At 56.4% G+C, this 12,754-nt stretch overlaps 2 protein-coding genes across 11 annotated transcripts in view; one reads left to right on the top strand and one right to left on the bottom strand.

Moving 5' to 3' along the window:
• Positions 1–16: 16 nt before the first annotated feature.
• On the bottom strand, positions 17–6,631 carry YARS1 (tyrosyl-tRNA synthetase 1). Its single transcript, XM_064398067.1, has 14 exons — positions 6,540–6,631; positions 6,378–6,442; positions 5,253–5,399; positions 4,999–5,174; positions 3,653–3,782; positions 3,332–3,412; positions 2,984–3,076; positions 2,665–2,800; positions 2,428–2,513; positions 1,911–2,046; positions 1,315–1,409; positions 1,016–1,209; positions 764–905; positions 17–609 (listed from the first exon to the last, which is right to left on the bottom strand). Exons 1-14 carry the CDS (start codon positions 6,553–6,555, stop codon positions 499–501), a joined length of 1,608 nt encoding a protein of 535 aa, XP_064254137.1. The 5' UTR covers positions 6,556–6,631; the 3' UTR covers positions 17–498.
• Positions 6,632–6,712: 81 nt separating this feature from the next.
• The window catches only part of LOC135285631 (uncharacterized), a 23,871-nt gene continuing 17,829 nt past the window's right edge, over positions 6,713–12,754 (top strand). For 2 of the 10 annotated variants that reach the window (XR_010350421.1, XM_064398069.1), the window contains exons 1-4: positions 6,776–7,325; positions 7,700–8,834; positions 9,025–9,122; positions 9,794–9,898. Coding sequence is in view for 9 of the 10 variants with exons in the window: in XM_064398069.1 (XP_064254139.1) it covers positions 7,312–7,325; positions 7,700–8,834; positions 9,025–9,122; positions 9,794–9,898 (1,352 nt within the window). In the remaining variant the exon portion in view is untranslated. Of the gene's footprint in view, positions 6,753–6,775; positions 7,326–7,699; positions 8,835–9,024; positions 9,123–9,793; positions 9,899–12,754 lie in introns of those variants that run through there. The other 8 variants (XM_064398073.1, XM_064398077.1, XM_064398075.1 and 5 more) reach the window with 7 other exon arrangements.

Below are 12,754 nucleotides of genomic sequence, written 5' to 3'. Positions count from 1 at the left end.
GCACAGCCACGTGCAGTCAGCTCGACATTTTATTGGGTTTTATGACAGACAGATGGTTCCCGAGTCAGTGTTTAAGGCCCACACCCCCCAGGGGCTCAGGACACCCCATGTGCTGCCTGGGCTCCCGGCCAAAGAGCAGCACCAGGGCTGGGTGGGCTGGGGGTGAGCAGGGACAGGGCCTGCCAGGCTGTCCCCAGCTCTGGTAGCAGCAGCACGAGGTTGGAGAAGCAGCTTTTCCCTTCTGCCCTCAGCACAGCACCCACACCCCCGCGGGCAGCGAGTCCAGTGTGGAGCCATGGCCCCAAAGCCATGGGGATGAGTCACAGGAGTCCCTTGGGTGTGGTGGCACCTCCAGTCCCCAGAGGTGGCCCAGGAGGGTGAGAGGCTGCAATTCAGTCCCAGAGCCCCCAGGGCTGAGCCCCTGACCCGGGGCACTGGTGGGGAGATGGCTGGGGTGCAGGAGTCAGGCAGGAGGCACCAGAGCAGCCCTGGCACTTGTTAGCTGATGCTGCCACCCCTCAGGCTTTTACAGGAGACAGTCCCCAGCTTGGTCAGGAAGTTTCTCTGCTTCCACTGCGCGACACAATCCTCAGAGATGTGGAAATCAGCCTGGGGAGCACAACAGGGAACAGGGTCAACCCTGGCAAGGTTCATCTCTCCACAGCTCTGCTGCCAGGAACACCCAGGGGGCAAACAGCCCATTTCACCCAGGGGTGGGGACAGTGTGGAACTCCAGCCACTCCCAGCTGTTCCCAGGCCTCACCTGCAGCTTCTCAAAGACCTTTTTCTTGGGTTTGAGCTCCTCATCAGGCTCCCCACCCTCGTAGCCCTCCACGTAGACGCGCTCCCCGGCGCAGCACCCAGCTGGGGGGTCCAGGGGCTCCACTTGACGGGGCTCCCCCACACTAAGGAGAGGTGTGGAGACACCAGAGTCACCCCAGGGTGCTGCCCAGCTGCCCCGCAGCACCCTGAGGCAGGAGGGGTGGCCCAGCCCCGGTGTCCCCTGTGTCCTCACCTGGAGGCACACAGCACCATGCCCTGCGACTCCACCCCCCTCATCTTCTGGGGTTTGAGGTTGCAGAGCAGCACCACGAGCCTGTCCTGCAGCTGCTCCTTGGGGACAAAGTGCACCAGGCCGCTGACCACGGTGCGGGGCTCGGCCTCGCCCACGTCGATCTTCTCCACATACAGGCTGTCGGCATCTGGGTGCTGCCAGGGGAGCAGGGATGGCAATGGGGGGCAGAAAAGGTGGTACACCCCCCAGGCACACCCCAAACGTCACCACCTGGGAGGGTTCCCCCCCTCTCCCCATACCTTTTCCACGCTGATCACTTTGCCCACGCGGATGTCCAGCCGGGATGGGATCACGTCCTCCGGCTCCGAGTTCTTGGTGCCCTTCTCTCCAGGCTCTGCAGGGTGAAGGGAATGGTCACAACACTCAGCACAAACCCAGGCAGGCGGTCAGCCCCAAATGCAGACCCTGGGGTTAATTCCCTGCAGGGAATTCCATCCTTGTCCATCCATCCATCCATCCATCCATCCATCCATCCATCCATCCATCCATCCATCCATCCACCCATCCATCCACCCATCCATCCATCCATCCATCCATCCATCCATCCACCCATCCACCCATCCATCCATCCATCCATCCATCCATCCATCCATCCATCCATCCATCCATCCATCCATCCATCCATCCATCCATCCATCCCATGAAGTCCCTCCTGTGCTGGCTTTCCTCACCTTTTCCCAATGTTCTCCATGGCTGGTTTTGACTCTGGAGGTTCAGAACTTTTCTCTGACCTCAGATCCTGGAGGGAGCTGTCCCACTCAGCCCTGCAAGGCCAGGGCCCCATTTCCCTGAGCTCCCAGGGCCCCACCTCCCCAGGCTCCCAGCCCCTCCTTACTGGCTTTGGATGGGGTGGGGTACGCGGCGCTGCTCAGCTTCTTCAGCTCTGGGCAGTTGAATTTCTCTCTGATGGGGTCCAGCAGTTTGTTCAGGGCCACTTCCACAGAGTTCTTCAGGTCTCCAGGGTGCACAACCTGTGTCAGGACAAAGATGTTCCTGTCTTGAGGCCACGGGTGGGAACTGGAGACCAAACAGGGTGGGAAGATGAATCCCAAACCCGTGACCTGATTCCCCTTGCACATCAGAAGTTTCTGGACACTTCTGCCTCCAGCCTCTGCTGGGAACAGCTGGGAAGGGTTAAACTGCTGCTCTGCTGCAGGATGTGGCTGATCTGGTGCTGTCCTGACCTCACACCCCTCACTCATGCTCTCTCCTCTGGGCTCTCCTGCCTGGGAGCATCCCACACTGCCAGGCCACAATCCACACCTCCTCCCAGTGCAGATTTCCATCTCCCAGTGCTCCCAGATTACTCCCAGGAACCTCAGGCAGAAGGTTCAGCCCCTCCCAGCACTCACCTGCTCAGCAAAGTCCTTCTCCAGGGCCTCGTAGGCCGTGTAGGTTTTGTTTCCTCCCCATTTTTCCTCTCGCAGGACCACAAACTCTGGGACAAAACAGGTTTTAAAGCTCACATTAACTCAAGGCTCAGCCGAACCACTGACCCCATCCAGGTGGCACTCAGGGACAGCCTTGTCTCAGGGGACACACTCCTGTCCCCTCCTCCTATCCACACCCCAGCGTGGCGAGCCCCTCACCTGACTTGAGGGGGAAGAGGACGTGCTTGATGAAGGAGAGGACACCGTTGTTCTCCACGTTCCCTGGCTCACAGAAAGCCTTCTTCAGCTTCTTCTTCACGTCCTCCTTGCGGTCCAGGAGATCAATCTTGGAGTCCTGCAGCAAGAGATTCCCTCAGCCAAGCTTTTACCCAAACTCATGCTGGAGCTGCTGCACCTTCTTAGAACCCATGGGAGTGGGGAGGGACAGCTCACCTCCCCTGGGGTGGTCCCCTCTCAGCCCCCTGCCACCAAGCTGTCCCCCCCGAGCCCCCTGAGCACAGCCAGATCCAGCACCAACCTCTTCTGACGAGCTCATTTTGCTGCCTGTCAGCCCAGGAACCATGGGGTTCATCAAATGGACACGCTTGGCATAGCCCAGGGAGGGGAGGTACTGGGAAAACACAAGGAGGCAAGTGAGAGACAATCCTGGTTCAGCCTGAAGTCACAATCCCTGTTTGCTCCTGGCTCCAGGTGACTTTGGGATCTGGGCTAATCCAGAGTCACAGCCAGGGATGTGTGGCTGCACAGAGCACAGGAGCAGCACAGGGAGCTGGGACAACCACCAAAACCCCACACACTTCTCCCAGAGGACTGGGGAGTGGCCCAGCCCTCCCTCAGGCCTGGCAGAAACCCCCCCATTCCTGACCTTCTCTGCAAAGGTGAAGATCTTCCTCTGATCCACCCCTCCAAACTGCGCGTCCACCTTGAGATACTCCTCATCCAACGCCTGTGGAGAGACACAGAACAGTCCTGCCTGTCCCCCAGCCCCTCCTGGGGCACTCCCAGCCAGGCAAGCTCAGGAACATTCCAGGCTGTTTGCTGGAACAGCCGCTCCGTGCTCAGGCCAGCCTGTGTGCCACCGCCAGCTGTGACATTGGGGTGACAACCACGACCTTGGCACTCAGCCCCAAACACCCCCGTGGGCCTGGCACTGCCAGCACCGCCCTGGCCACCACCCCTGCCTCACCTGCAGGCCTGGGTAGAGCAAACCACTCAGCAAGGGGTGCTCCACCTGCTTCACCACCTCTGCCCCGGCCTTCTTGGCGTCGTGCTGCGTCACCACCGAGGAGAGGCGGTACACGTCCAGGGTGTACTCCCTGTGGGGACAGCTCTGTCACCAGGGGCATGGGACAGCCCTAGAGTGCTCCTGCCCACAGCACTGTCACAGGGACAGCCCTGAGAGCTGCTCCTGCCCACAGCTCTGTCACAGGGACAGTCCTGAGAGCTGCTCCTGCCCACAGCACTGTCACCATGGGCATGGCACAGCCCTGAGAGCTGCTCCTGCCCACAGCTCTGTCACCACGGGCATGGGGACAGTCCTGAGAGCTGCTCCTGCCCACAGCTCTGTCACCACGGGCATGGGGACAGCCCTGAGAGCTGCTCCTGCCTACAGAACTGTCACCATGGGCATGGGACAGCCCTGAGAGCTGCTCCTGCCCACAGCACTGCCACAGGGACAGCCCTGAGAGCTGCTCCTGCCCACAGCTCTGTCACCACGGGCATGGGGACAGTCCTGAGAGTGCTCCTGCCCACAGCTCTGTCACAGGGACAGCCCTGAGAGCTGCTCCTGCCCACAGGTGACAGAGAGAGGGACAGCCCTGAGAGCTGCTCCTGCCCACAGGTGACAGAGAGAGGGACAGCCCAGAGAGCTGCTCTGTCACCACGGGCATGGGGACAGCCCTCACAGCTGCTCCTGGCCACACTGACAGGGTACAAAGCCTGCAGGCGCCTCCTGGATATTATATATTTTAGGGATAATACTAAATTATACATAATAGTATTAGATACCTATATACATCTGTAAAAATATGTAATATGCAATAAACATTATATAATATATTAACTTTATATTACATTTTATATACAATATAATTTAATAGAATTATATTATTACATATTATATTACATACACTATTATTATATAATACTATATTATATATTATAATATACTAATATATAATATCTATTATATAATGTGATATAATATATAATGATATCTTATATATTATATACATTATATATTACATATATTACTATAGGTTTTAATTTATATCATACTTTATATAATATGATATAATATGATATAATATGATATGATATAATATAATATAATATAACATGATAAATATTATATTATATTATATTATATTATATTATATTATATTATATTAGTGTATATATACACACACACACACACACACACACACACACACACAATATTAGATACTCCTAATAAATCCCTACTTTTTTCTCCAACTCCCCCAGCCTGTGCCCCAGCTCGGCCCTAAGGCCCCCTCCCTGCCCGGGGCTCACTTGCTGAGCTGGTAATCCGTGCCGCGGACGAATCTGAGCTTGTCCAGGGGCACGCCGATGCTCTCCAGCATGGCCTTGATGACGTGCTCGTAGTAGCGCGTCCGCAGCTCCAGCAGCTCCCACGGAGCCTTCATGTTGTCCAGGTAGGCGTGCAGGTCGGCGAAGAGGATTGTCACCTAGCAGGGGGACAGCGCGTCAGGGAGCCGTCCCTGCAGGGTGGGACCGGGGGGCCCGGCACGGCGGCCCTGCCCCACCTCGCAGCCGGCCTTGAGGAAATCCGCGATCTTGGACATGGGCACGAAGTAAGCCACGTGCGGCTTGCCGGTGGTGGCGGTGCCCCAGTAGATCCGCAGCTCGCGCTCCTGCAGGATGGACAGCAGCTTGTCCTCGCCCAGCACCTCCTGGCAGGGGACAGAACACGGGGAGCTGCAGGGACACACACCGAGGGACAATCCCGAGGGACAATCCCGAGGGTCACATCTCCAGGGACACACACCGAGGGACACACCGGGAGGGACACATCTTGAAGGTCACATCCCAGTGGGTCACATCCCCAGGGACACATCCCGAGGGACACATCCCGAGGGTCACACCGTGAGGAACACATCCCGAGGGACACATCCCAGTGGGACAATCCCGAGGGTCACATCCCCAGGGACACATCTCGAGGGTCACATCCCGAGGGTCACATCCCCAGGGACACATCCCGAGGGTCACATCTCGAGGGTCACATCCCGAGGGTCACATCCCGGTGGGACAATCCCGAGGGTCACATCCCCAGGGACACATCTCGAGGGTCACATCTCGAGGGTCATATCCCCAGGGACACATCCCGAGGGTCACTCCCCGCGGGTCACATCCCCAGGGACACATCCCAGTGGGTCACATCTCGAGGGTCACATCTCGAGGGTCACATCCCGAGGCTCACATCCCGAGGCTCACATCCCGGTGGGACAATCCCCGCGGGTCACATCCCGAGGGTCACATCCCCAGGGACACATCCCGGTGGGTCACATCCCCAGGGACACATCCCGAGGGTCACATCCCGAGGGTCACTCCCCGAGGGTCACATCCCCAGGGACACATCCCGGTGGGACAATCCCGAGGGTCACTCCCCGCGAGTCACATCCCGAGGGTCACACCGTGAGGAACACATCCCGAGGGTCACTCCCCGCGGGTCACATCCCGGCCTTGCCCCCTCAGATCCCCATCCCGGCCCCGGTCCTGCCCCGTTCCCCCTCTCCCACCCCAACCGCCCCCGCCCAGCCTTAACCATCCCGCCCACCCCCAGTTCCTCCGCCGGAGCCCGACCCAGCCCCGCTCGTCCCCCCGGGCCCAGCCCCGCCGCCGCCGCCCCGGCCCCATCGGCCTCCCGGTACCTGCAGGTTCCGCGTGATGAGCTGATATTTCTCCTGCGGGCCGGGCGCGGTCTCCATGGCGGCGGCTGCAGGGCAGGACAGGCGGTTACCGGAGCCCTGTTCCCCCCGGTTCTCCCCGTTCCCCGGTTCCCGGTTCCCCGTTCCCCGCCCGGCCCCACCGACCTGCCCCGGGTTGCATCAGCCCCGCTCGGCGCTCCCCTGCCGCGCCTGGGCCTGCCGAGCGCCGAGCTGCCGATGCAACCAGAGGGGGAAGCAAGGGGGGCGCGCTCCTCCAATCAGAGAGCGCCTCGCGCGGCGAGGGGCCCGCGCTGCACCAATCAGAGGGCGCCTCGCGCTCGCGGGGGCGTGGCCTTGGCGCCGTTAAGATGGCGGCGGGTGAGCGCCTTTCCCGCCAGGCCCGGCCGGGCCGCGGCCGCTGCTGCTCTCAGCGGGATTTAATCCCCCCTCGTTTATCTGGGCCGGTTTTACCCCTTTCTTCCCGCGGCTCGGGGAGCTCCCTGCGGTCGGGCGGGCCGGGAGGAGGAGCCGGGGCGGGGCGGGGCCCGCCTTGGGGCGGTGCCGTTGAGGCGCCGGTTGGGCGGTGCCCGCTGAGGGACGCGGCCGGTGTGGGATGCAAACCCTCGGTGAGGGCAGAGCGGGGCGATGCCGCCTCCTGAGGTTTAGATCTGCACGGGGAAAGGCTCCGGGGTGAGCCAGGTGCGGGTTTCGGTGTCTAAGGGGGCTCCCCTGAGGGGACAGGACACGGGAGATGGGATATCGGGAAAAATCCCTCTCTGTGAGGTCCTGGCATAGATTGTTCCCAGAAGCTGATGCCTTGTGAAGGCTGAGCTAAAACACAGGCTAGGCAAAATTAAAGAATAAAGTAGGGATTTATTAAAAGGCCTCAGTGGATCCACCTTGGGCAGCACAAGAGCCCAGGCAGGGCTGCACCCAAATGAAGGATTTTGTGTGAGTGTCTCAATGACTGATTCCCTGACAGGGCTCCTCTTCCTTTGCTCCGTTTTTCCCAACCCAAAACTATTTCTTTTTTAAATGTGTTTATTTGTATCTCTGAAGGGCGGAGGTGGGGGTTGAGACACTTGGAGGATTTATTTAACTGCTCTGCAGCTGAAGGCTGTGGTTTGGGATTCCTGGGGTCCGCTGTGGGGGACTGGCAGCAGTTTGGGGGGAGAGGGCACAGCCTGAGGGGGTTTCCACTGCTGGGACCTAAACCAGTCAAGAACAGAGATCAAATTGTGGTGGTGTTGCCTTCCCTGTTAAATTCCAGGGTTTTTGTGGCCCAGCTGAGTTCCTTTCACCGAGCATGTCGCTTCTGCTGGCAGGTTGGAGCTGACTCCTGATTCCTCCTCGGGAAGGGCTGACCAAGGGCCGGCGGCAGCAGCAGCAGAGCCCGTGGAGCTGGAAGCAGAGCTGCAGGAAGGCATGGCAGAGAGCTGCCCTCCGTGGCCCGGGCTGTGCCAGGGCCCCAGGCAGGAGCCAGCCCCCAGGGCCAAGAGGCTCTCGGACTCCGCGGCGCAGCCGCAGGCCCTGCAGTCAGCCAAGAAGGCCTGCGTGCTCAGCCCTGACTGCAGCACCCCCAGCCCAGCAGGGAACCCCCTGCTGCCTTCCCCAGGCTCTGGCTGCTCCCTTCTCCTGGACGAGAGCGGGCAGGAGGAGCTGGGGGCAGGTTTTGCTGTGCCCAGGTACGACGACGTGGCCATTTCCCTGGACATCAGCCGCTGCTTCGACGACAGCGAGCTGGATGATTCCCTGCTGGAGCTGTCAGGCAGCGAGAAAGGGAATTCTCCCTTTGACTACACCGAGGAGGAGATCCAGGAAATCCTGGCGGATGATTCCATGGAGGCTGAGCAGCAGCAGCTGGCTGCTGAAAGCCACCTGAGCCAAAGTGAGAGTGGGAAGAGCGAGCAGGCGCAGAGCGGCGGCTGTGAGGCCTCGGAGCTCACACAGGAAGCAAAGGAGCCCCAGGAGCATCCCTCAGGCAGCTCGGGGTGTGATCCTGGATTTCTGGGTGGCGCTGCTGCTCTGGATGGAGCTCAGAGGCTGCAGCAGGAGCTGGACCTTGACCTGCAGGAGCTGCTGAGCCTGAGCCCCTTCGCCGCCGCCGGCGCCGATGAGGCTCTGGAGGAACACAGCCTGGAAAGAGAAACTTTGGATGCCATGATAGATGATTGCTTGGGATATTCCACAGCTGCTGGGAGCTGCGTTCCTGAAATATCTTCAGAAAGGGTGATGCCTAAAGGCCAGGAGGGCCTGGCTCAGGGTTGCCTGGGAAAATCCCTGCTCTCATCCGGCCTTCCCTGTGGCCAGAGCAGAGGGGATGAGAGTCCAGCATTTGTGTTGCCACTCAAAAAAGAACTTCCCAAAGCAACAGTGAGCTGTTTGTCACGGAAATCAGGCTCTCCAGAGGATGCTGAAGGGGAATTCAGAGGAGCTGAGCAGCCTCCAGGCAGCACTAAAGTAAACTCACATCTTCATTCTTGGAACTTGAATGTTTTTAATCCCATCCCTTTGGATTTTTCCATGTGCACACAAGTGCTGTGTTGATACAGGGGAGGTTTTTCAAGTAAATTTTTATATAACTCTATAAGTAAAACTTACATGGGAAAGTTTTATTACATGTTAATCCCCTTTTTCCTTCCCTTTCCAGTTAAGGGACACAGCTGTAGGCCAGAGTGGGCAGGAAGAGCCACCCACTTGGAAGAAAAGTGGCAAAGTAATTCCTGTCCCACAGGAGGAGGAAGAAAGGTAATTTCTTAGGAAATCTGCACTTTAAAAACCATCCCAGCTGTTTCCTCCACCACTTTGAGGAACACCACGTGTGTTGCTGAGTTTATTTCTATTTTTAAATTAAATCCCACTGAAATAGCGGTGAAAACAAGAAACATTTCACCCTGTAAGACACTGGAAGAGGGGAAAGAATATCGGGGAGTGGGAAAGGAGGTGGGTCGGGCAGTTTTGGGCCGTGCTCTGCAGGCAGGAGAGGGGATGGGACGTTGGTGCCTCCCTGGCTGCTCCTCCCGGCGCCGCTCCCTGCAGGTGGCAGCAGCAGAGCGGCTCGGGGGTTGCTCCTGCTCTTCCCCGCTCCTGGATCTGCACATCGGGGCTTCCCCCCTCATTCTGAGCCTTGCTGTTGTGTGAAAAAGAGCCGTTTTCTGCTTTCGAGAGCTCCCTGCGGGTTGCCCTTGTGGTCAGCAGGGCAGTGAGCGGCTGGGTGGCTCAGCTGCTTTGCTCTCGGCGTGGTTGATCTTTGGCAGCTTTGCTCAAATAAATACTTTCATTCTTTCAATCCCGGAACAGTGCTACAAGAATGCCACATCTGCCATAGTTCTGCAGGGCTCTTTGCCCTCTCTGTGAACTGTAACCTAATTTAACAAATAACCTAAAAAAAAAAATTAACACAATTTATTATTTTCAAGGCCAAAACAACGGACCTGCATTTCAGAAGCACAGCCTGAGCAAAAGAGACGTTTCTCTCCAGGCTGTGCCAATCCAAGTGAGGAAAGGTGTGGCTATTACCTCAGGTAACCCCCAGGTGGGATGGGAGAGGCTGGTGGGGAGGGAAAAATTCATCTCCTGGCTGGACTGGAGTTCTTTATTTGGAGTGTGTTTGTTTTCAGAAGGGAATAAAAAGTGCCTGTGACACTTTTGTGCACTGCCATGCACAAAATTCCTGCACAGGAATCAGCCTGGCTCCAGGGCTGGCTCAGAGGAGTTTTACAGATATCTGGGAAATATTTTGAAGGGGGTTTGGTGTGAAAAAATCAAGGATGCTACCAAAAGCAGGTTTGTATTCCATGGGAAAAGCTGAGCTGAGCCCTGCCTTGTTCTGTTGGGGATTAACTTGGTCTTGTCAGTTGACAACTGTCCCAGAATCATCAACATTGGAAAACACCTCCAAGAACATCGAGTTCACACCTCATCACCAGCCCAGAGCACTGAGTGCCACCACCAGGACTCCCTGAAACCTCACACTGGGGGAATCTTGAGCCCAAGTGCTGAGATTTGGATTCAGACTGGGGAATCTTGAGTTCCAATGCTGAGATTTGGACTCACACTGGGGGAAATGAACTCAAATGTTGAGATTTGGACTCACACTGGGGGAATTGGGTTCAAATGCTGAGATTTGGACTCACACTGGGGGAATTGGGTTCAAATGCTGAGATTTGGACTCACACTGGGGGAAATGAACTCAAATGTTGAGATTTGGACTCACACTGGGGGAATTGGGTTCAAATGCTGAGATTTGGACTCACACTGGGGGAATCTTGAGCTCAAGTGCTGAGATTTGGATTCAAACTGGAGGAACTGAGCTCAAGTTTTTAGACTCAGACTGTGGGAATCTTGAGCTCAAGTGCTGAGATTTGGGTTTATTTTTGACACCTTCTGTGTTGGCTCAGTGGTGTCATCCAAGAGCCACTGGCTGTGGGGGTGTGGAAAGGAAGGTGCTGAAGGGAGGTTTGGATTTCAGCTCACGGGGGCCGGGGGTGGTGCCAGATCTTTTCTGAGAGTCTAATAAGTTTGGATTTTAAAAACAATGACTCCCCCCTGGTAAACTCTGCTCAGTTAATCAGTATGAATCCCAGGGGACTGTCTCTAGGGGTGTTATTGCAACACTGGCAGGGGAATGTACACCCCATGTTTTAACGGTTATGAGTAGAGATTAAAAAAAACAAAAAACAAACAGGGAGAGGGGGAGAGGAAGAACAGAGGAAATTCAAACCCCTGACCCTTCAAAGTCGCAGCATCAGGAGCTAGCCCTTGCAGCACCCTGCTGGTGCCTCAGCAGCAGCACTGCAATCTGACCCCGGCTCTCAGAGTCTGCCCTCACTGCCAGCGGGGAGATGGAGAGCATGGCACCCCGCCTGGGTTCTGGACACAAAACACCCCTTCACCCCTGCCTGAGGTGAATTCTGGACACAAAACACCCCTTCACACCCCCCTGAGGTGGATTCTGGACACAAAACACCCCTTCACACCCCCCTGAGGTGAATTCTGGACACAAAACACCCCTTCACACCCCCCTGAGGTGGATTCTGGACACAAAACACCCCTTCACACCTCCCTGAAGTGGATTCTGGACACAAAACACCCCTTCACACCCACCTGAGGTGAATTCTGGACACAAAACACCCCTTCACACCTCCCTGAGGTGGATTCTGGACACAAAACACCCCTTCACACCCACCTGAGGTGAATTCTGGACACAAAACACCCCTTGACACCCCCCTGAGGTGCTGAGCAGAGCACACTGCACCTGCTCGTGTCTCTGTCAGCTCCCGGGGTCCTTGGGCTCCTGGGGGCAGAGCTGGCTGTTCCCCTGGCTCTGCTCCAGGGCGTTTCCAGGTGCTTTCTGTCCCTTTGTCGTTGCCAGAAGCTGAGGCCTTGTGAAGGCTGACCCAGAACAGAGGCCAGCTGCAGTTAAAGAATAAAGCAGGGATTTATTAAAAGGCTTCAGTGGCACTTTGGGCAGCACAAGAGCCCAGCCAGGGCTACACCCAAGGTGAACCAAAATGGTCACAAAATGCACAACTGGTCAGGGGGTCTCACTTTTGTAAGTTCTGCTCCGTTTGCATATTGGAGTTAATTGTCCAATTAGAGCTTTAGCTGATGAAGTCCCATCCTTCTTGTTTTTCTCTCTTCAGTCCATGTTGTTTGTGCTCTTGGGACTGAAATTTAGATCATTTGGCCTTGGTCTCCAGCTAGAGCAGGAATTGTTTTGTCTCCCTGCTCTGTGCAGAGAGCTCACCATGCCCTGACATGAATTTCAGAACTGCACACTAAAGCAGCACAGAATCTGAAAAATCTAAATGCTAAAACCTGATGCATCAGACTGGGATGTTCTGAGAGGCAAAATATTCTGGTAGCTTCCAGCCACGGCTCCCTGTGGTTATTTAGAGTGTTCATGGGTGCAATAATTGCCATTTCTTGTGAGGCACAAGACGCTGACAGTTGTGTGTGTGGAGCCTGCACTCAGGCAGGCAGCAGGAGCAGCTGCATCGCCACAGGGCTGCTTCCAGAGGATGAATCCAGCATAAGTAATGCAGAGGGGACAGGCAGGGAAAGCTAAAATGGCCTGTTTTCTCTTGCTTTCAAATTAAAAATGCAAGACGTATGTTGTGAGTCACAAAAAATCAGGCGAGGAGCTCTAAACGAGCCAGGCTGACAAGTGAAACTGAGCTCTCTTTTGCCGGGGAAGAACATTGTCTGTGATGCACACAATTTGATTTTCTTATTAGTGCAAACCTTTCTCATTGCAAATAGCTGTAGGCTTGGAACGCAGCCCGACGGGCAGCGTGGGCTGTGCCAGCTGTGGCAGGTGAAGAGCTCCTGGCTGGGCTGGCAGTGCCCTGGGGGCTGTGCCCTGCCTGTGCCATCGG

This window comes from Passer domesticus, chromosome 24 (assembly GCF_036417665.1).
Source record: "Passer domesticus isolate bPasDom1 chromosome 24, bPasDom1.hap1, whole genome shotgun sequence".
In the NCBI taxonomy this organism is placed as follows: domain Eukaryota; kingdom Metazoa; phylum Chordata; class Aves; order Passeriformes; family Passeridae; genus Passer; species Passer domesticus.
Note: the sequence above shows the minus strand (reverse complement) of the source record. Positions and strands in the feature narration are given on the sequence as shown.

Excerpts from the sequence above, each read along its gene's own strand:
- YARS1 (XM_064398067.1), bottom strand. Across the intron at positions 5,400-6,377 it reads TCATCACGCGGAACCTGCAG|GAGGTGCTGGGCGAGGACAA; the intron begins GTACCGGGAGGC and ends GTCCCCTGCCAG. Across the intron at positions 5,175-5,252 it reads TCCTCAAGGCCGGCTGCGAG|GTGACAATCCTCTTCGCCGA; the intron begins GTGGGGCAGGGC and ends TCCCCCTGCTAG.